The 23,979-nt window shown below is 35.5% G+C and overlaps 1 protein-coding gene across 2 annotated transcripts in view; it reads right to left on the bottom strand.

The window, feature by feature from the left end:
- Positions 1–1,396: 1,396 nt before the first annotated feature.
- Positions 1,397–23,979, bottom strand: part of Kcmf1 (potassium channel modulatory factor 1) — a 78,503-nt gene continuing 55,920 nt past the window's right edge. For both annotated transcript variants that reach the window (XM_076833014.1, XM_076833015.1), the window contains exons 4-7: positions 12,810–12,911; positions 9,675–9,849; positions 7,229–7,511; positions 1,397–3,469 (exon numbers count right to left, since the gene is read on the bottom strand). In XM_076833014.1, coding sequence (XP_076689129.1) covers positions 3,208–3,469; positions 7,229–7,511; positions 9,675–9,849; positions 12,810–12,911 — 822 coding nt within the window. In that variant the 3' untranslated portion in view covers positions 1,397–3,207. The remainder of the gene's footprint in view (positions 3,470–7,228; positions 7,512–9,674; positions 9,850–12,809; positions 12,912–23,979) is intronic.

Here is a 23,979-nt window from a genome sequence, read left to right as displayed (position 1 = left end):
CTTGTTGAGAACCTGTTGGGCTTTTGTTATTTGGTTGTGGTTTGTTTACTTTTAATTATGGCTCACAGACCAGAAAAATTTAATAGACCTTAAATATTTTTTTAGTAATTACTGAAAAAATATATATTATGAAATATTGAGAGGGAAGTAGGGAGCAGCAATGGGATGAATTCTTCTTACTTCTATTTTTCTACTAATATAACTAACTATTCTAAACTACATTTGAGATAACAAGGACAAAACTTTTACCTGAAATAAAAATCCACTATCTTATTACTACCAAATCTAGGTTCTAATTCTGTGAATTAAAACAACAATGCAACTTAAATCTAAATCTGAAGATTTCACTATAGCCAACCACAGAAATTTTATGATTGTGGCCATAAAAGAAAGCACGGGTATGTATTAGAAGAGTTGAAAATTTTTAGGAAAAAAGGTAAATGGAATTCAAGAAAGCTATTTCATGGTTTTCTAATTGCCCATGGATATTCTTCACATAGTTTAGCAGGATTCTTAAATACACTGCATATTCCGTTATATAAATCACACAAAAACAAATAGTTGTCAAACATTCTGTGTAAATTCCACTGTTCAGTATAATTTGTGTGTGCGCGTGCGTGTGTTGGGGAGACAGTCCTCTGAGTTAAGAAGTTAAAACTACTTCCAGAACACCAGAACACCTTGGGCAGAAAAATTATTTCCAAATGGGAAATAACAAGCACCATAGAACATTTACAAACTTAAGACACTCAAAATTCAATAAAACAAAAACCTCTCAAAACTCAGAAAATGGTCCTCAGAAATTTGAAGGTGTAGCCAAAAAAAACAATAGTGACGTTCAATTATGTCTTCTCTCCGTCAAAGTCTCTATGATTTATTTTTATTCAGTAGTACATCCAATAATATGATGTTGATTCAGAAACTAAAGAAAAAGGACACAAGAATTTGAAGGGCTTAAATATATTTTATATTGATATTCTATGTCTTTCTACTCTAAAATAATACATTATTATTGATTACATACAGGATGAGGTGAGGTATTTGTAAAATATTTGATAAAAAATAATATACAGTATTCTACATGAGATGGAATCTTAAGAATCTCTAGATCTTTTTAAGTGTTAAATTGATCAACTAAATTAAACTGCCCTGAATGGACTTACAGTTGTTCCCTAAATTCATGTTAGAAAATGGAGGATCTTACATTTTCCAAGAATTTGTGCAGAAAAGGGAAAGCACATAATTGGCAATTTCTTTCTCACATCCAAAGTACTGCATTCACACAAATCAGGATCTCCATGTTTAGCATAAAGAGAGAAAAATACTGGATTTGAGATATAAAATCTCTGAGAAAAAGTTAGGCTAATTCAACAACACCAAAGAAATTCAAGTGGTCAACAGTCTTGAAAATGCTTTATTGAAATGTGTGACTTATGTGCAGAAGATGTGTTTGAAAAGACCACAGCTTGAAAAGTGGATTTTAAACTTCTCAACAACCAATTAAATAAAAAAAAAGAAAAGAAAATCCCTACTGGACTTGACTTTTAGTATAACTAAGAAGCCTGGTGTAAATTTTTCTTTCAAAACATTTTGTTACAGAAACAAAGCTATTATACTTGGAAATCATTGGAGTCTGAAGTTTCAGAGAAGCAACAGTTTTTTAGACATAGAGGGTGACTTCTTTTTTGGTACATTTGGATGAACATGGACTTCACAGTTCTCGGAAGAACACTGGAGGGGTGTTCAAGTCTGTATGCTTGTCATGTTGAAGAAACAGAGAAACGTAGACAGGAAAGGACAAGGATGGAGAGAGAGGAGACCAAGAAAAGGGCTCAGAGAAAAGAGAACTGGAACAAGACATGATTAGGTTAAGTCTAGGTATAAATTTATCAGAAGCTGTGCGCACCTTTTTTAAAAGTCCTAAATTTACATTCCAAAAACTGCCCCCCTTCCCCCAAACCCACTGTCCCTGCCTTGGAGCTATTGTGAAAATCTATGCACAAAAACTGAAACACAAAATAAAAAATAACCCAGCCCCTCAAATCCAAAACAAACCCCAAAAAGCTGTACATTTTTTTACATATAAGATTAATAATATAGGCATATAGGTGGCATGATTCAATTAAAAGGCTTTACTTTTTATGCCAGAAAAAAAAAACCCAATAAATAAAAGGTGCTAAAGTTAGCATTAAGAATTTGGTTGTAATATCATGAACAACCTGGGAAGGCAAATCCTCAAAGCTCCTCTGATACTGATCTGTCTCAGCAAACTACAAAGCAAATACATAAATAACACAAAATATGATTGAGAATGTGAGAATTTCAAAAACAAAGACAACGTAATTCAGGTTAACTTTGTTGAACAGTGAATAAATGAAATTCATCTATACCTGAATAAAACATATTTAACAATCAAAAAAATTTTAAACCACCACAAAAAGTAAAAACTTTTAAACAAACATAAACAGGATTTGTTTTTAGGGCACACAAACGGCCCTGCAGCAGATTCTGACAGTAGCTTTACTGTTGTGTCTTCTACAGTCAGGCTGGGCTCCACACAGGTAAAATGACTAACAGGGCGACAGGACAGTCACAGAGGGTGGAGCGCCACACCTGGCTACACGACCCCAGATTCCACTGCAGAGCTGGCTTTGTGAGTAGGAGGCACACAAAGAAAGGTGATTCAGGCAGACATTATTCAAAAGCTACTTTGTCCCATAACCATTGAATAATGTTTAGGAAAGCTTTGGGCTTTGTTTTTTTAAGTTTTACTCCTTGTATTTAATTTTTTAAATAACAAGGTCACTAAAACTCATGCACGCTGCAAAAAACCTCATGCAGTAGTTAAGGTAAACCATCCAAGCAGTTTTTATTCATTAATATTCATAAATACACACAGCAGCTTCATTAGAGATTTCAATTTTCCTCTTCAGTTTGAATGTGGAGTATTAGGAGAGCCTTTTGCATGTCAAGGTACAGGAAGCAGAGATCACCCCTGCACTGCTACCTACATTTACCTGCTAGAAGTAAAAATTAGTTAAGTGGAAATGATTATCATATATATTTTCTCTCTTCCTTTTGAATGTACACAATGTAACAAGAGTGACAGACCTGAAATTACAATCACCAAACAAACCCAAGATAGTTGTTGTCCACTTTCATTGGCAAATACAGCACAGAGGACATTGTCTGCGAATTGGGATGTCATCAAAGAGGAGGTGGTGGAGGCTCATTTCCTTTATTACTCTCTTTTAAATTTAGGTTTTCTAAAGCAACATCTAAAGGCATAATATCTACACAGCCCATAGCACCAAAATCTGCCATCTCCCCCCGTTCATCCTCGTCTGAGGACGAGCTCTCTTCGCGCACTAAAGTGGACAGAAGGAGCTCTTGGACAAACAGGCTGCGGTCTGCACGCTCACTTTCCATGGACTGACGCTCTGTTTCAGACATTTTAGGATCATTCAACCTGTGTAAGTTAAAAAGAAAAAACCTTATTGGTAAAAAGTCAAAGGAACAATGGCATGACAAATTTCAACAATGTCTTCCACTGTGTAAGCTTTATAAGTGACAGCATTCAGACTCTAAGATGTATAAATAGAACACCTTGCTCTAAATTGTTACCTTAGTTCAGATGAATTTCCCATACTTTTAGCAATACTACTATTACCCTGAGGTGCAAAATTATGCCTTTATTAGATTCAATTGGAGGAGGGGGATGACAATTAGACTTCCACTCCCTCTAGAGGAAACAAGGGCAAATTTTTTTTTCTAAAAGAATAAAAGCTCGAGGAAATAGCGATTTCTCTACCCAGAATTTCACCTGTGAGATGTTAAAAAAGGAAAGCAGCAACCCTACTCACAGAATCAAAATCTATAATGACCAGGATACTCACTTAAAGAAAATTCTAAAGTTTCTCCTGACTTTTATTACTTCCAACTAATTCCTCCCAAAATAAAGTTACGTCCAAAAACCTAAGAGCAAGAAAACACATTGTCCTCACTTTCTCTACTAAAAACCCAAGTGTGATAGGGAAGATATGAGGACCACTTGCCCATGATGCTCAGCGAAGCATGAATTCCTGAGTTCTGGGCTATGCTGGAAAACTTGATTCATCCATACAAGGCCTGGACAGATGTTAATAGTAGAAAATTCTAAGTTAACACTTGCTACTATCTTGTTAAAATGATTTTAAAATGTAATTCTCCAATAAATATGTGAAATTTTACTTAGTTTCAGTAGTAATGTTATTTGTCTACACTTTTAGTGGCTAAGAAAGAAAGGAAAACCAACTGGAACACTGGGATCAGGAAAAGTAGCAAAACAGAGAAAATATGGGGACAGTTGAGAGGCATGCATGTGTGACAGGTATGCATGACAGGTGCCCAGGGGTACCCAAGCTGCGAGACAGATATTCTCCATGTTGCTTGCTAACCAGCTCCCACTTCCTATTGAAAGGCCAGAAGCATTAAAAAATCATAATGGCAGTAGTAAGGATCAGGGTATGTTCTAAGTGCTTTTGTATATATTAAAATCTTTTAACTGCTATCAGGACATATTATCAACATTTTAAGGAAAACTGAAACAGAGAATAGGTTAAAAAGAAAAAAACCTTATTGGTAAAAAGTCAAGGAACAAGAAACAATACGTAACTTGCTCAAAATCTCATAACTATTAAGTTAAAAGCCATTGCTGAAAGATTAGATCTAGAACTCAAAAAATAAAGATTTAAGTTTCAGAAATTAAAGAAAACAAAAGTATTTGGAAGTAATCACATTGAAATAAAATGATTGGTAATATACATAGTTAAAATCAAATTAATATCACCAGGGAATGGCAAACAAATAAAATTGAACAGTAATGTACATGTTCTCAATCCAAAACTAGAGATTTGTTAAGAAGTGAAATGTATTATATGTTCCTAGCTTTGAAAAAGATTCTTTAAAAAAAAAAAAAATCTACAGAAGTCATATCTATAATAAAAATAGAGATGATATACATAAGACCACGTAGTCAGTATCAAGCAAATTACAAGATACATAGGTTGAAGACTTTGGCACTTTGTAGAGCATGTGATTCCAATATTACTGTTTTGATTTTCAGGGAAATAACTGCGAACATGCCTCATTCTTGAAGGGCAGATAAAATCTGGTATTAGGGCTTGATCTCCTGATGGACAAACTTGATTTGGAACCAAAGGAACTGCAAATTTGTGAGAATCTTTATATTGGGACAGCAAAACTAGCTGGCCCTAGCACCAAAAGCCTGAACATACACACTAAAAGGTCATCTCCCTTAGAGCCCCCAAGAAACTGTCCACACCATCAGTTTCAAGGCAAGATGAATAGAAACTTCCCCTGGTCAAAGAGGAGAGAGAACAAAGATAAGGCCCTACATATATCATAATTAGCTGGTGTTTGTGAGACCAGGAATTCCCCTGTGAGTATTGCACATGTTTTCCTTGCCTTAAATATTTATAATGTATGTTATAATGTATCTGAAGTTCTTAGGAGCCCAACAGCAAATAAACTTTCTTTCTGTTAATTAGTTTTCCCCAAACTCGTAACAAGAAAAAATAAATAAATAAACATAAATTTCTCAGAATATGTAAAATCCTAGGAAACTTTTTTTGGGAAAGACTGTCTTAGATAAATCAAGTAAGTCAACATCAAATTATATAATAAAAGATGTGAGAAATGATCTGCAAACTACAAGTTACTGTCCAACATGCATGTTCAGATGATATGGGGTGTCTTTTAAAAATGACAACTCAAATCCAAGGAAAGTACTCAGAGGCACCCTAGGAGCAGGATGTCCAATATAGAATAAAAATTCCAGACCAAGCCCACTTAGTAATTTGGGGCTAAAAGACAATGGGAAAATAAGGGGTGGGGGAAAATAAGGTGCTGGTGAGAATTTCTACTCATAGTTCAGTGAACTCTCAGTGAATATAGACACTAGTAGTAGTTTGGGGCTAAAAGACAATGGGAAAATAAGGGGTGGGGGAAAATAAGGTGCTGGTGAGAATTTCTACTCATAGTTCAGTGAACTCTCAGTGAATATAGACACAGGTTGGTCTCCTTTTCCAGTTTTTAAGAGCCTACAGATGACAAGTTACAAACCTACTATTGGTTAATCTCTAACAGGTAATACTATATAGCAGTTGGTAGATCCACCTGTGGCTCTGATTTTCTTATAATAAAATTTTTCTGGTAATAAGCAGGCAGTTACTAACACTGCAGAGATAATTCAAAGGTAAATTCCTCACATGAGACTTCCTTCTTAGATCCATAATAAATGATGATAATGTCTACCAATGCATTTAATCCTCTTTAATTCTCTCATGTGGCAAAACTCCTGGAATATTGACAATAGTAAACTAGTTAAGTAACAAAGCCCAAACCTAGTAAATAGCAGTCAGGGCTATAGACCAGGGTCCTCAAACACTTTTTATTCCAAATTCACAATATGTTCTTTATAAGTACACACATGTACCATTGTACTAACAGATTTTTTAAAGTGTGAGATAAAAAAAATATAAGTAGATATTTTAACAGTTTCTTCGTTTGAAGAAATCAATGCACCATCAGACACAATGAGTTTGAGAGAGCTAAGTTATACATTAATGTCCTTCGCTTTATGATTTGTATATTCTTCTCTGTTACAATAAAAGCCCAGTTGGTCCAGGTTTGTTATTTGTTGCACCTAAGACTCTGGTCACCACTACTCTTCCAGTGGAATGGTTTACTGTGTGTAATAAATGTTACTTTTACTGTGATACACCATTTTTAAAAAATGCTTACTTCTGTGCATTAACCATAAGAATTTAAATATAGCTTCTTTAGAAATTCACAGGAGAAAACTACTATATGATGAAGTCTTCTGTACCTTTTAATACTTCACAACTGACTAAAATTGGCAAGTAGAAGCAAGAAATGTTAATTATGATAATAAATGTACCTAATATGCCCATATATAAAATGATACATAGTGTTTTAAGTCTTATGTATAGTATGGAAAACAAAATTCGTATTAGAGGATGATGTACACCTTGAGAAAAAGATGAACATTATTAGTTTACCTAACATAATAACTACGTTTCAAATTCTTGGGGGAATTACTAAATATGCAGTTTTAATTGGAAAGCTCAAAGGAAGAAATTTTAGACTGTATAGTACCAATAAAATACTAGTTCTCCCCCAAAAATTATAATAATAAATGAGCTACCTTGTTAAAAGAAACTGGGAATTCTGGAGAGTCTGCTGACTGCTTTCTGTATTTGCTGTATTGGTTGTTGCTGTGGATTGTGTGATGGTAGTGGTAACACTGCTTGTGTTAGTACGCCGGGTTGCGTTGCGTGCAGTCTCCAGTTGTTGCCGCGCTGCCTGGGCATGCTGCCGTTCTAACTGCAGCTGCATCTGCAGTTGTTGTAACTGAGAAGCGGAAGGGCCAGAAGAATTAAGCTGTCCTCCTGCAGAACGTCTCACTCCTGATAACTGAGATAAAAGCTCTGCAAGTGAAAATGAAGATGATCAAAATCTACTTAACAAAGAAAAAAATATGCTACAGATGATATTTTTATTGGGAGAATATAAAAAGTAGTATCAACAAGTAGTTCATCTAAGAGTGCAATACTTTTTAGAATGTCTCTTGGAGGCAGAAATTACTGTGTACAGGAATGCAAAAAAACATGAACGTTACACACTATTATTTTTATTCTCAGCAAAACTTGAGACTATTTTTAAAATTATCTGTATCGAGTACTAATGTAAACTTCCTCTAAAAATTTAGATTAAAGCAGTTTACTTAGAGGTCCAATTATAATATAAGCCGTCTCAATACTAAGTTCCACAAAAACAGAGAACAAGTTATACTGTTTACTATATTTCCAGCTCTCAGAACAGAGCCTGACACATACTGAGAATTCACATGGTTTGCTTCCTTCAAATAACTGAAGGAATTATTAGAATTAAATCCAAGAGCCTAGAGCATTTCTGACTGTGACCCTTGCTCACTCACCTTTGCCTTCTCTGGTACTTTCTGGTCCTGCCAGAGTACTAGAATGCCACCAGTAGGGCTCAGTAAGTTCCTGGAAACCTGCAGCACCTGATTGGGTGATCTATTTAGTCTGTTATAATCCAGACTGTCTCCTGTCAATAAGGTTATAGTGATCAAGAGTAATGTAGACATTTATCACTGTGTTCTCATCTAAGGAGAGTAAAATAATTACCATCTTCCATGGAGTATCTACCTAGCTTACCAGAGAATGACCATTATCTTACAGATGCTCTCAGGCCAACAAAGCCTCTGATTTATCATTAAAACTAACTAACATGGTCAGTTTGTTTTCTTGCTCATGGGTGCTTTATCCCAGATTTTTAACATTGCCATTTAATGAAATATAGACTATCATTTCCCCTGACCACCCCCCTCAAAAAAAATCAAAGTAATGGAGAGAATTTCTGAATTCTGACTTTTGTTTCCAGAAATCACCCTTTAGAGCCTCTATAAAAGGCTCTAAAGGGTAATTTCAAATCCCCAAAACTCAGTTCACTAGGGTTTTTTTTGTTGTTCTACATCTAAATGTCCAAAGCACATCTGGAATTATAAAATTATAAAATTTTTTTTTAAATATTTATTTTTTATTTGTAGTTGGACACAATGCCTTTATTTTTTTTAATCTATTTTTATGTGGTGCTGAGGATTAAATCCAGGATCAAACTTCTCACATGTGCTAGGCCAAGTGCTCTACCACTGAGCCACAACCCCAGCCTACATCTTCCATTTTTAAGAGCGTTTTATGAGTAAAACTGCTCTGCATGTCTATCGCCTATTTAGATGTATCAATATTTCAGGAATTCTAAGGTACATCACAGTTTCTAAATACATATTCTACCACATGAACACATTTCTATACTGTTGTTTTAAATCTTCAGGGTCTTCCAGAATCTTACTGCCTGTATGCTTGAGATTTCTTGCAGATTCTCAGGCTATAGTGATTTCTGACATTTTATTCTGACCCTTGTATTCTGCTGCCATCTTTCCAGGTTGTTCATTCCCTAGACTCAGTGAGTTAGCCAGGAAGTACAGGCTAAAATATTGTCATTCTCAGATTTCCCCAAACTATTAAAAAATGTTCCCTTAACTGTGTTCCACAATAATATGATTCTCAAATTAAGGCTAGAACAGAGAAATTCCTACTTTCTTCCATGAGAAAAAGCTTTATTGTTTAGTATTGTCAATTAGTTTTTTTAATCTGTGTACTTCTAGAGGTTGAACCATGGAATTCTGGAAGTCTTTCACTCTGATGAAATCTTTTTGATTTTCTTGGGCTTCAAAGAAACCATAAATACCACATTAGGCCTTTCTATATTATCTTATGCCCCTAAGGACTTAAGAGAAATGCAGACCAATGCAAACTACTAAAGTAGTTTTACATTTGGGGATGAGGGTGTGGCTCAACAGTAGAGCACTTGCCTAACATATGTGAGGCCCTGGTTTGAATCATAGTACTGCATGCATGAATAACAAACAAACAATTTTCATGTTTATAAATATTTGGGAATTTTATTAAAAAACATAAGCATATTATCTGAGAGGAAAGACAAAGATCACATAAAACATTTTAAAATGAGCTCCCGCTATTTCCTTCATGAAGGTGAAACTAACTTACCAGCTATAGGATCCATGGCTTCCCTATTGCTTGGAGAATATGAACTCTGAGAAGAAGAAAGTCCACCAGTAGAACTGCTAGTAAAGTGCATATTTGATCTACGAGCACGAGGACCTCCTAATCCCCGGCCAGGGTGAAACATTCTACGTACATGTCGAACACCACTCGATTCATCATAACTCAAAAGTTAAGAAAAGGATCAAATATTTCACAGAAATTAAAAAAGAAAGATCAGCCCTTGCTAGACATGAATTAATTCCTATGCTGCCAACATTTTAAAATAGCACATTTAATTTAGAACACAGTAGCTATATGATACAATACATGCCTTTTATGCCAGCTCTTCAGGAGGCTGAGGCATAAGGATCACAGTTTGAGGCTAGCCTGAGCAACTTAGTGAGACTCTTGTCTAAAAGAAAGAATTAAAAAAAAAAAAAAAAAAACAAAAAAAAACAGTAGAATGTAAATGTCCCAATTCTAGGAAACCTATTAATGCTAAAAATATACTCAAGTATAAAGCATGGTGCCTATGTAACTGTTTGGGTGTTTGTATGCATGCTAGTGCAGGCAAGCACAAGCACAAAGTTTAAAAAGATTCTCTGCAGGGACAGGAATTTCTTCCCAGGCTCCAGAGTAATGCTGCCAAATGAAGTCAAAGACATTGCCTGGTTAAATACCCAAGGTGAATGAACATTCCCTTATCCTGATTTCAGTACTGAATTTTATACATGCTTACATTCAAGTAACCACAATTAATGAGAGTCAGTTTTATATCTGAGGAGCTGTATTCACATATAATCATTGAATCATTATCATCTAAAATAAGAAATCATTATCATCTAAAAAGGAACAGTTATGAATTCAGTAGGTGAAAGACTACATTTGATTATTAGTTTTAATCTTTGTCTTCAACTTTTTCTTGAGTTTCTTTTGTCAGAGGACCGTAGAGAGATAAGCATGTATTTATCAAGAAATCAGATTTCCAACAGTGGAACCCATCTCACACAGCTGAGTGTGAGTCAATTTGAAGTAGCAAATAGCTATCAAAACTGAAAATGACAACCTTGTGTTTCCACATGGGCAATTGTGTGTGAATGTTGAGGGTAGGAAGCCAAATATTATAGAAGAAACTTTCAAAGTAGCAAATAGAATAGCTTTATAATGTAGAATGTGTTACTGATTCCCAGTTTTTCAGCTGATGGTTTTGGAGTCATTTAAGGATAAGTGAAGGGTTCCACAAAGCCATTAGGATACCACTGTCATGTAGTTTCTTATTGGCATTCATAAGTATGGTTTGGTTTCCATAGAAAGTGATATTATTATCAGTATATTTAAAAGCAGGCCAGGGACAGTGCACACCTGGAACCACAGATACTCAAGAGGCTGAGGAAGGATTAACAAGTTCCTAGGTCAGCAAGGGCAACTTAGCAAAATGTCTCCAAATAAAAAATTGAAAGGGCTGGGGATGAATTCTTAGTTGACCATTATGCCCCCTGGATCCTCAACTGAAAAAAAGTAGCTGGAGGTAGAGTGTACTTTACGAAGATATCCATCAACACGGTGAGAAAGGAAAAAAAAAAGTCTGGTGCTTAAGAGGTAAAGAAAGAAGATACCCCGATATTGAATATGAACTTACTATATAACAACATTGGAAATATCTGAAAAATGAACATGTTTTCGGGATAATGCCATGGCAACATTTTGTTTTCTAAGAAATCAAAAAACATACAACATTATTCTTATATTTTTGCATAATTTCATCTTTTCTTGGTAACCAAAGACATTTATTAAAATTGTGTAAAAAAATAGATGTAGATAATGTGGAATATTCCATTGAATGAACACCAATATTACTAGAATCTCTAGAATATGCTAAAAATTTCAGAATGTCTCCTTGATTTTAAATAATTTGTTTCATCTCTCCATGAAGATGGAGTGAAGTATGTATCAAGTATAACCTTTCTGGATATTGTAAAATGTTCTTTTATACAAAATGCATAGTAATTGAAAGACTTAAGTATTCTCACCCCATCTGGAGTTTTTTCATTCTCTGAAAGATAAAAAAATTAAATCACTGCTTTCTTCATGCTGCTTTCAGTGTCCCCTGCACATGAGGAGAGAGAAAGGTCTCAGTGGTTTCCTCTGTTCATTGACTACCAGGTCCTAGACTGGCTCAGGTTTCTAATTTTGCAGGCTTGTACCATTTCTTCATCTTTCAATTATTTCCCACTTATCTTCCCCCTAAATCTAAAAAGCTATAATCCCAATTAGAAAATTGGGAACTGTAAGCAAGAGAACTGTAGAACTGTAGAACTGTAGAACTGTAGAATGAGAAAAATCATAATTTTCTTTTCTAAAAGGTCCTAGGTTGGATTTTGACTGCCATAGGACAATCAAAAAAAGAAAGTCTGTCAAGAGAAAAAAATTCTGATTAAGCTCTTGAATTGCTTCAATAAACACTGGGACCTCTTCATAAGAAAAGATTCTAATAAGTAACAGTTTTAGAAAAACAATTCCTAACTTTCTAGTTATAAAACATTCAGTCCACAAAATTCATTGCTCTGGTAACCAATCCAGTAGTCTCAGAGAATACTGCAAAGAACTATTAAGAAAGGGAAGAGTATGCAGAAATGAAAGTAGGAAAGAACTAGACTCAACTTTATACTTCTCAGAGAAGAAATGGCTCTTTCAGGAGAAAGGGACCCCAAAAGGGAAAGAAGCCCCACCTGCCATTATACCATATCCACAAAAGGGTAAGGGAGCAGAGGAACAGAGAAGGGAAAGCACATAAAGCCCCTGCATATTTAACTAATCAAAATTTTAATTAGGATTCACTTTTCCTCTTTTGTATGAAATCACCTTTCCAGAAGACTTATAAGATCAAATTGTCTTTAAAAAATTTGATTGTAATGAACTAAAGATGATGGGCAAGTCAACTTTTCACTTAACAAATATGGTTCATATAACAATCCTAAGTATATAAAAAGAGAAGAAATTGCCTTTCACATTGTGTCACTTTTAGGAAAAGGTAAAAGAAATAAAAATAATTTAAAGATTAGTTTTTCTCTTTTGGGGATATTGTCCTTAAAAATAATCAAAATAACAAATATTATTTGTTGCCTCTTAAAAGGATATTAAATCTCTAGGGGCTCTGTGTTCAAGTGTAAGATGAGCTGCAAAGTCATCCGTGACATGATTAGGATCGCCTCCAGGTAACGCTGCACATATTGGACAAATCTGAAATGAAAATAAAGAAAGCAAGTTTAATAAATAGATACTGACCAGACTTTCTGGACCAGCATTTTGTTATAAATTTTATCATTAGTAAGTTTCAACCAGGCAAAAACACTGTAGACTTTTAACTAGTGAAGGTTAGTAGAAGCCTAAGCAAGAACTGTTGTACATCAATGCTATCACTCACAACTAAAACACAATCTCTCAGAATCATACACAACAGTTCTAGACAGAGTTAAAACTTGATCTCTGGAAAGACCTTCTAATGGCCTGGCCAATTCATATTTTTATGGTCTCTCAAAATATCTCCATAAAAATATATAAAAATATGCTCTTTAGGTGCACTTTTATGTTAAGTCTAGTCTTGAATGTTAAAGACAGACATAAGCTTATAGCATACTTCTCCAAAATAAGCTAGTCTTGAGGACTGATCCCCAAATGAGAAGGAAGAAGTCTGACAAAAATGTAACTGTGCAAACTTACATCCATCCAATGCAATACAATAAGATAGATAATGGTTACTGATAATACACAAATATGCTCTGAATTCATAATGGAATTTCCCAGAGGAAAACAGAATGGGGGCCCATTTTAGAACCTTATTTCCCAGAGAGATAGGCAGTTTGGCAGAAGTTTGTCACAAGACCAAGTTCAAGGAATACAAGATCAACTTCCCTGTGGGTCTTGTGAGAGATAAAAGGATAAAGCAAAAATAAAATAGTGTACACAGGCAGAATTCAGGAGGCCTGATAGTTTGGGAAGCCAATTTCTGTAACAATAATCTTCAACAGAACTAAAGAAATAGAGTGCACAGGAAGGGAGGAAACAGAAAGCATGAGAACTTTAAGAAGAAAGGCCTTTATTGTTCCAGAAAGCCAAATAGGCAAATAATGGTATTAGAGGAATGGCTTAACAAACAGGGCCCAGAAAGAAGGCCTGGTGCAAAGGGGAATGACCAAAGTCAGTCCCAAGAAATGCTATTAAAGGCTTGAGCCTCTCCATGGGTTAGAAGGCTACAAGACGGGATAGTAAATTCATCTCACCAGTACATATGCCATATGTAAAATTGAGGTCATCAGTTGACTTTATTGTCTGCTTAGAGTACAGAGGAAGAAAGAAATCGGAAATGTGAGATAGAGAGGGATAATGCTTGGAGTATGAAATAGAAAAACTACTCTGACTCCTAGAGCCTAACCAAACACAACTTCCCATTCTCCAATGACAAAAAAAACCCCAGAAGTCTCTTGAGAGTTTGACTCTATTTTGATATCAGACTCGTATGCCCAAATGGTCGGCTATCCTGATTATATAACTCAGGACTCTAAAAAGTATCCTCAAGAAAATCTAAAAGATACTCACTAGAAATAAAGACTAAGCATGATAATGTGAAAAAGAATTAGAGCACAATGGAATGTGCCTAAGTAGAAGACAGATATATATGTGCCTTTCTTACAAGATGCCAGAAAGGTACTGAGGCCATATCTTCTGCCTTAGAGAGAATGGTAATTCTATCTGCTCATATTTGCTCATATGTTCACAAACTATCAACTCTCTCTTTTAGAAATTTAGGTATCATTCCTGTGCTCTAATAATGAGTGGTAGTATTTGATACACTTATTTTACTTTTCATATGTTTCTGTCTTGCCTGGATACACTGTAAATTTTTTGAGATGCAGGACAATGTGATTTATCTTTCATTTTTAACTGACCAGACTTGCCAAAAAGAAGACAAATAAGAATAGAGGTTTAAACTAAAACAAGTTCCAGTTATTTGAAGATAAAAATAAGCCAGCTTACTTTTTATGGTAGTGGTGGTGGTAGTACTGGGGATTGAACCCAGGGGCACTCTATCACTGAGCAACACCCTCAGCCCTTCTTATTTTTGAGACGGCATCTTGCTAAGTTGTCTACATTGGCCTCTAACTTTCGATCCTCCTGAGTAGGTGGGATTATAGGCCAATTGTCACCCTGACCAGCTTAGCTTAGGTATTTTTGAGACTCTTCATTTTGCGACAATTAACAAATACTGGATTGCTTTATAACAGTATAAGACTTTTATCCAAAGAGAAAAATTACCATCAAAAGAAAAGACATCCTTCTCCTAAGAGATGTCCCTTCAGATTGGTCTTTAGATAAAATCTATAAACAACTTGAACTTCACAAAGATAATAGAAGTTTCAGTAATTTGAAGAAACATGTAAAAACAAATTAATTATAATTAATTTTTCTGAGACTGTTCTTGCCATGTTGCCCAGGCTGGCCTCAAACATGCAATACTCCTCCTGCCTCAGCCTCCCAAGTAGCTGGTACTATACTCAGGTGTGTGCTACCGTACTCAACTCAGCACATGAGAAGTCTCTTCATGGAAATATATTCTAGAAGAAAGACAGAATAAGCACAAATGCCAACTGTACTAAAAATATCCCAATTAGATCATCTACAAACTAGAAAAACACCTCTGAGAAGTGAATGTAAAACAAAATCAAGGACTACGGATGTGGCTCAGTGGCAGGATGTCTGCCTGACATGACCAAGGCTTTTGGGTTAGATCTCCAGCATGGCCAAAAAATAAAATAAATAAAGATTCTCATTATTCACAATAGTGCAATAACTATAGTTCTGAGCATTTTTTTTTTCCTTAGCTTTGAGTCCTTGCACATGCCGAGTGCTATACCATTAAGCTACATACCAGGCCCCTTTACAATTCTACAACAGATCTTTTAAATAGTAGGATAAAGTTATTCAGAGAGCAATAATAACAAAAGCAATCTACCAACTCACTTCTATAATGACCAGAGATAAAGAATTACTGAGACTCAGGAATTATTGAGATAGGAAGATCACCTACTTTCATAGCTGGCACACAAAATAAAGAGAAAAGATTTAGATTCACAGTAGAAGATGTTGCCATGTTTGGGCCACATAAAGTTAACCCAGTTGAGAACCTGAAAAGAAAAACTAAACTCCAGAACCACAGGCCTAACCATTTTTCAAGATTTACATTTCATGCTTAACAAGTAAAATCATATTTAAAAATTAAAACTTTTAGCATGTTATGAGGTTCTAAGTTCATTCAAAGCTACATTTCTGTATTTCCATTACAGAGGGAATAAGAAAAAAAATGAGAGCAAGAAACAGAAAAGAGTTGGGTTGGGCTAAAAGGAGGGAAACAGAGATGCAATCTGCCTCACATAAATACTGCTTAATTCTGAGAGAGCCTTTATTTCCACATCATGGTACCTAATGCTTTTATAGGACAGGTACCATAAAAAAAAAAAAAATCTACACAAAAGGTAAGCTATCATCTCTAAAATATGATAGCCTGCCAACATTCATATTTATACTTCCTCTGCCACAGGGTACGGTAATATCTATTACTCACGCAGGAAAATTCCATATAATACATTAGCTTAAAATTATGACAACCTACCTAATATTGAATTGTTTTAAATCAGTATTTCCTAAATTTGGCTAAGAATATAAATTACTTGGAACACTTATTAAAAATATAGGCCTTGAAGACTTAATACAGGTGTGCATGAGGGGGGTGAGAATTTATAATTTTAAAACAAGGGTCCCAGATGATTCTTATTCTTGTCACTGAATAAGTTTGGCAAATATCACTTAAATATACAATGGTGCTAAAATCTTGTATGTCCCTATTATGTGAAACACCAAATGCTGCTATTTACAGAACCAAAAACCAAAACCAAACAAACAAAAAAACACTTATTCATAAATGTCCTTGCTATTCTTGGTCTTGTTTCTGCTATTGTTCAAGTCTTCCTCTTCTTTATTTTGACACTGAGGGTCACCATCAGTCCTGCTTTTTTATCTGCAGCCCTTTGGGGAATCTTTACCAAACAAGATGAGTTTGATGAATGTAACTGAGTGAATGGAGTATAAGAGTTTTCATTTTTCCAGGTGTTCTTAGTTAATAGTTGCCAACAACTTGTCAATGCACATTTTAAACACAGTTTTTTCCTAATGTCTAAAACACATCTTTTGAAGTCACTACTCCACATATAAACACCATATCATTGCTCAATGTAAGAAAACTTCACAGCACAGGATATTCGTCCATTAGAAAACTATATAAAGTCAGCAGTGTTGTTTTTAAACAAGAGTTCCATACATTCTTCCCCATACCAAATTCAGATTTCCTCCAGTGTCTTTCTTTTATTCATTATTTATTTATTTATTTGGTGATGCTTAAGATTGAACTTTGCCACTGAGCTATACCCCAGACCTTTTTATTTTATTTTATTTTATTTTAATTTTTAAGACAGCTTTTCTCTAAGTTGTCCAGGCTGGCCTCAAATTTAAAATCCACCTACTTCAGCCTCAGGGTAGCTGGGATTACAGGAATGCAACAATGCACTCAGCCCAGTTTCTCATCAGGCAGGGTTCTTAATCTGGGTAGTCTGCACAACTTTAACAACAGAGAAGTTCTACCATGTGATGTGATAAGTTCTTCCCTGTTTTTTTTTTGTTGTTGTTGTTGTTGTTATTGGGTTTTTTTTTTTTTTTGCTTTGTTATTTTTTGTTTTTTTCACTTAACAAGAAGTTTCTTGCCCATGATGTTCACTGCTACAGAAAGACTCATTTTAAAAACTGCTAATATGGTCTATCATAAAACCTGGCTTTCACTCAAGCTAGAATGTAGCATGATAAAGAAATTGGACATACACTGAGAGCTAGGTGGGTTCTTCATCACACAGGATCTCACTCTGAGGTACCATCCTCTCAGACAATTCAAAAATGCCCCTGAACTGAGATTCTAGGTAATCATGCTTCTTGTTAACAGCAAAAACCATTCATGAAATTAATGCCTTGGCATTTGGCATTTGTTGAACTAGGTTTCTGGATCACAAACTTGATAAATTCATTTCAGTCTTAAATCTGTTTATTTTCCTTTTGAGACTATCTGCTCAAATACTGATTTTTCTGCATCATTTTTTTCTGCTACTTTTTGGTGTTTGATGCAATTATTACTTGGTAACTATGATCCTATAAGGGTCAGGACAGATTCTTTGTACTTTCTACCTTTTCTATAGTCTGTGCTAATGCACATGATCATTATGACTAGGTTGAATCTGTTTCAAAGAACTACAGAATCATGCAGACTTTATCATCCTTCCATCCAAAAGGAAAGCCTTGGTAGCATGATGGTAGAGAAAGTAATGTCATTCCTCTGTACAGGTAGTGAAATGTCTAACTTATTGTTCAACAAATTAAGAGAACAAATTTTCTGATTTAAAGGTTTTCTTTTATCTGTTCTCACTTGACTAACACAATTTTACACCCCAGTATTTCACAAAACAATCAATGCCTTTCCATCCCTCCACTCACTTTCTAAACGCTGCATCTTGATTTTTGTCTCTTCCCTCTGAATACTTCTGTTTCTTTCCCATTCGGTTAAGTTTTAGAAATTCCTTTTTTCAAAAAGTAGCTTAAGTCACAAAGCCCTCTCTTACTACTTCCTACATTAGTCTCTAATTGTGTCAAATAAGTTAGTTTGGTCTTTAGCCACACACACCATGAGATCTGTGTGCAGAAGTCAGGTTTGAAACTGGTCATCATGTCTTTGGAAAGCAATACTTTACACCTTACATACATTAAATATAATGCTCAAAAAGATACATTAAGAAGTTATAAACATTTGTCTTATAAAAGGACAATAAATGTTTCCCTTTCCAACTGCTTTTTAATAATTAGCCCAAGAATTATCTATTACAATCTTTCTTCTGTCATTATTCTTAAGCAGTGTTGTTTCCCCCAGGCTTTTCCCTTTTTATAGCTAACAATTCAGTTACTTTTTGCTCAGGCTCCACACTCCTGTATTTCTTTGTTTTCTGTCCAACATTACTTTGAAAATTCCTTCTCCCTTTCCACTCCTCAGTCCTTTCCCCTGTAAATTTGTCAGAGTCAAATTATGAAATTAATTAAGTCGAAAAAGTTTTAAAATATTGCCCTTGTTTAGAGGAGTTTAACTTTTGAAGAAATATTAGGATACAAGGAAGAATCCATCCACCTATTGCCATAGCTCCATTTTAAGTTTTCATCCTTCTTTGAATTTGCGCCCCCCCCCACACACATCAGCACAAAAAAGATAAAAACACAGTTAAGTCACTTTCCTATGTTGTTTCATACTATACTAACTTTCTAATAAAAGGTTAGATAGGCTTTCCTAAGCTTTCTTTAAATAAAACTCCTGTCAACTTTACTGCTTTACTGTGTACTTAGTCTCAAACCAGGTGTCCAAAGGACATTTACTAAAAATAACCATTTCCCCCCCCACCCCCGTGGTATTAGGAATAGAGCCCAGAGCCACATGAATAACACCTTCTAGACCCAAAATGGACCCCTTTAAAGCTAGAGTCTTCTTTTTTTCCACCTAATATGTAGATGCCTATATAAATGCAAGCAAAAACAACTAAGTCAAATCACAAATGTGGTTAAGATAGGGCCCATTCTATAACTGTAATAAATGGAATTCCCTCATGTTACTCTGTAACTGCATCCCTATTTCCAGTAAAAGGACCTGTACTATGAAATTCAGGTGAGTTAAAGTTCTAATTGGATAAATCTGTTACCATGGATTAAATATGCAGTATTTACTGAGTGTCACATCAGTATTAACTTTATACTCTCGGTTTAAAAATTGTCAAGAGAAGATGGGTGCACTGGAGCACACCTGTAATCCCGGTGGCTCGGGAGGCTGAGGCAGGAGGATCACAAGTTCAAAGCCATCCTCAGCAATTCAGCAAGACCCTAAGTAAATTAGCAAGATCCTTTCTCAAAATACAATATAAAAAAGGGCTAGGGACATGGCTCCTAGTTTAAAAACCAACAACAACAACAACAAAACCCTATCAAGAGATAACACCACCATGTGATGATGGAGTGATGCATCTACAAGTCAAAGAATGTCAAGGATTTCTGGCAAGCCAGGAGCTGAAAGGAAGACAGGGATCCTCAATCACTATCTGTCTGTCCTAAGTTCTTGAGGACAGGGACATTCCCTCCCCCATCATCTCCTATAAGGAAAAAAAATATATGACTATTTGAAATATGTGCATCTGTCAAACTGACATGAAATCAGACCCACAAAAGCAAGCTTTTAGTCAATACTTTGTTGTGGAGCAATGAAAAAATGGCCAAAAAAGGGCACTGTTGCCATGCTGAAGTGATGATGTGCATCCCCACCTGGGATCCTGTGTCCCAATTTACCTGTGGGTTTGGTACCATTATCCCCACTTTAGAGATGAAGAAACTGAAGTTTGGGAAGTTAATGATGGTTATCCAGCGATATCTATCTTCCAGAAGACATCCATATGAAGACAGAGACACAGGGGTAGCCATGAAAAGATGGATATAGAAACACATCTATAAGCCAAAGAGCGGCAAGGATTGCTGATCAGCAATGGTGCTGAGAACAGTCATGGAGTCAACTCTCCCCAAGAGACCAGCCCTTTGACACCTTCATCTTGAACTTCTGGTCTTCAAGAATCATGAGAACACATTTCTGTTGCTTTAAGCCACCAAGTATGTGGCCCCTTTATTCACAGCAGCCCTAGCAAACAAATACACAGCCTTTCACACTGTCAAGAAAGTATAGGAAAATTTTTTGTTGTCGTTATTTTGAGGATGAAGAGATGACCATCAACAAGGCTTGGAAGTGGGGCTCAGTGGTAAAGCTCTACTAGCAGGCTGAGTCCCTGGGTTTGATGTTCAACACTATCAAGAAATTAGCATAGCTCTTGCCACCTTGAAAGTTCACATACATGATTTCATCTCTTTTTAAAAATTAGTGCATATTTCTCAATATTTCTTCAAACTGCATCACAATACATGACTCTTTTTTATGTAGTTTTGTTCTTAGAATTCAGCTCTAGAAATGTCTCTGGTTTCTATGGGAGATTTTCTGATCATACTCAACAAATTTTTAACAGCTTCTTTCACAGAAGAGTAACGACCCAAAAAGAGCCATCAGAATTTAAAAACAAGATACAAAACACCTTGAACTTTGGTACTATAATGCTTATAATTAGAAAGAAAAAAGAAGCAGCAACATTATAGAGCTAACCAATTCCAAGATCAATGATAACATTCAGAATGTTGGGGGAAGGTTGTAACACGCATAAAGTTTAAATCTTCTTTACATGTGATTTAGAAAGTCCTAAGAAGTTTAAGATTTGGTTTTCTTTTTTATTTATTTTTATTTGTTCTTTTTAGACATACATGACAGTAGAGTGTACTTTGACATTATAAATACGTGGGGTATAACCTACTCAAATTAGGATCCCATTGTAGTGGTTGTACATGGTATGGAGTTTCACTGGTGGTGTATTCATATATGAACATAGAAAAGGTTATGTCCCATTCATTTCACTGTCTTTCGTATTCACATTCCCACCTCCTTTCCCTCATTCCCTTTTGTCTAATCCACTGAACTTCTATTCTTCCCTCCTCTTTTACTGGGTGTTAGCATCCACATAGCAGAGAGAAGATTCAGTCTTTGGTTTTGGGGGGATTAGTTTATTTCACTTAGCATAACCATCTCCAGATCCATTCATTTACCGGCAAGTTGTAAAGTTATTCTTTTTATGGATGATTAATATTCCATATATACCACATATTCTTTATCCATTCATCTGTCAAACGGCACGTAGGTTGGTTGCATAACTTAGCTATTGTGAATTTATCTGCTATTGTGAATTGACCAATCTGACTGCATCGCTGCATTATGCTGATTTTAAGTGTTTTGGGTAAATGATGAGGAGTGGAATAACTGGGTCAAATGATGGTTCCATTCCAAGTTTTCTGAGGAATCTCCATACTGATTTCCAGAGTGGTTGCACCAATTTGCAATCCTACCAGCAATGTATAAGTGTACCTTTCTCTTCACATTCTCGCCAACATTTATCATTACTTGTCCTTGTTTTTATATATACAGATATAGACATAGATATACAGATATATAGATATAAATATATATTGATAGTTGTTGACAGACCTTTATTTTAATTATTTATATGCAGTGCTGAGAATCAAACCCAGTGCCTCACACATTCCAGGCAAGTGCACTACCACTGAGCTAGAGCCCCAGCCCCTCATTACTTCTATTTTTGATAACTGCCATTCTGCCTGGAAAGGATGGAATCTCAGTGTGGTTTCAATTTGCTTTTTTCTAATTGCTAGAGAAGTTAAACTTTTTCATATATTTGTTGACCTATCATATTTCTTCTCAGTGCATGTTTATTTTATTTTTTGCCCATTTATGGATTGGGTTATTTGTTTTGTTGTTTTGATTTGGTGTTAAGTTTTTTGAGTTCTTTATATACTCTGGAGATTAACTCTGAGATGCAGGTAACAAAGATTTTTTCCCATTCTGTAGATTCTCTCTTCACAATCTTGATTGTTCCCTTTGCTATGAAGAAGATTTTTAGTTTGATACCATCCCATTTATGGATTCTTGACTATACTTCTTGCTCTCAAGGAAGTCAGTTTCTAAGCTGATATGACAGAGTTAGGGGCTACTTTTTCTTCTAGTAGGCACAGGGTCTTTGGTCTTAACCAAAGAGTTGAGTTTTATGCAGGGTGAGAGACACAGAGAGAGAGAGAGGCCGGGGGGGGGGGGGGGAGAGAGATAGGGAGATATTAAATTTAATTCTGCCACATATGGAGTTCCAGTTTTCCCAGCACCATTTGTTGAAGAGGCTTTCTTTCTCCAATGTATGTTTTTGGCACTTTTTTCTAGTATGAGAAAACTGTATTTTGTGGGTTTGTCTCTGTGGCTTCCATTCTGCACCAGTGGTCTTCATATCTCTTTTGGTGTCAATACCATGCTGTTTTTGTTACTATATCTCTGTAGTATAATATAAGGTCTAGTATTGTGATGCCTCCTACTTCACTTTTCTCACTGAGGATTGTTTTGGCTTTTCTGTGCCTTTTATTTTTCCAAATGAATTTCATGACTTTTTTCTATTTCTATGAAGAACGTCATTGGAATGTTAACAGGAATTGCATTCAATCTAAATAGTGCTTTTGGTAGTATGGCCATTTTGACAATATTAATTCTGCCTATCCAAGAACATGGGAAATCTTTTCATCTTCTGAGATCTTCTTCAATTTCTTTCTTTAGTCTTCTGTATTCTTCATTGTAGAGGTCTTTTAACATGTTTCCTATACAAAAATGTAAACCAGGAGTATGCTGATGTCTTGGGAATTCACAAAACTGGAAATAAAAATAACTCCAAAAGAACCAAAATTGTTCCATTTCTTTATGCTGTCCATAATTCACTCTAGAGGTAAGCATCCATCTTGGCTGGAAGAAATCTCCTATATCTTAAGGTCTACTCTATCTTCAGTGGGAATAGTTATATATTCTACTTGTAGACTTTGAGAAAAAAAAAATAGAAACTGTTTTAAAGATGTAAGAAGCTGAAAACACTGGGGCACAGTAGCACATGCCTATAATCCCAACAACTCTGGAGGCTGATGAAGCCTTTGTCATCACTAAACTAATTTAACTGTATTAGAAATAATACAAACTCACATAATTCCAGCAACTTGGGAGGCTGAGGCAAGATTGAGGCCTACCACTGCAACTCAGTGAGACCCTGTCTCAAAATAAATAATGGGGAGAGGGGTGAAAGCTGAATGGGACAGAAAGTGACCAAACACTAGCTACTAACAATTTTAGTGAAGAATGAGAAATGAACTCCATCAAAATTAAAGTTTGAGTTATTTACTCCCCCGCCCTCCAGTAATGGAGACTGGATTCAGTGGTATATGTACTGAGTCACATCCCAAACTCTTTTTATTTTCTGACAGGGTCTCCCTAAATTGCCCAAACTGGCCTCAAACTTGTGATCCTCCTGCCTCAGCCTCCCAAATTGCTGGGATTATGTGTTTGTGTTATTTGTAGTAAGTTTAAATTAGTTTGATGATAACAAAGCTTTGTATTTTTAAAGTCATAACCAGTTTGTCAAGCAGAGCTGAGTTTGGTAGAACATCCTAGAAAAAAAATTATTTCAGCCATGAATGTTGAGGTTGAAATCTTCAA

The sequence above is a fragment of the Callospermophilus lateralis genome, chromosome 14 (genome assembly GCF_048772815.1).
Source record: "Callospermophilus lateralis isolate mCalLat2 chromosome 14, mCalLat2.hap1, whole genome shotgun sequence".
In the NCBI taxonomy this organism is placed as follows: domain Eukaryota; kingdom Metazoa; phylum Chordata; class Mammalia; order Rodentia; family Sciuridae; genus Callospermophilus; species Callospermophilus lateralis.
The sequence above is the reverse complement of the archived record's forward strand: the minus strand, read 5'-3'. Positions and strand labels throughout refer to the sequence as shown.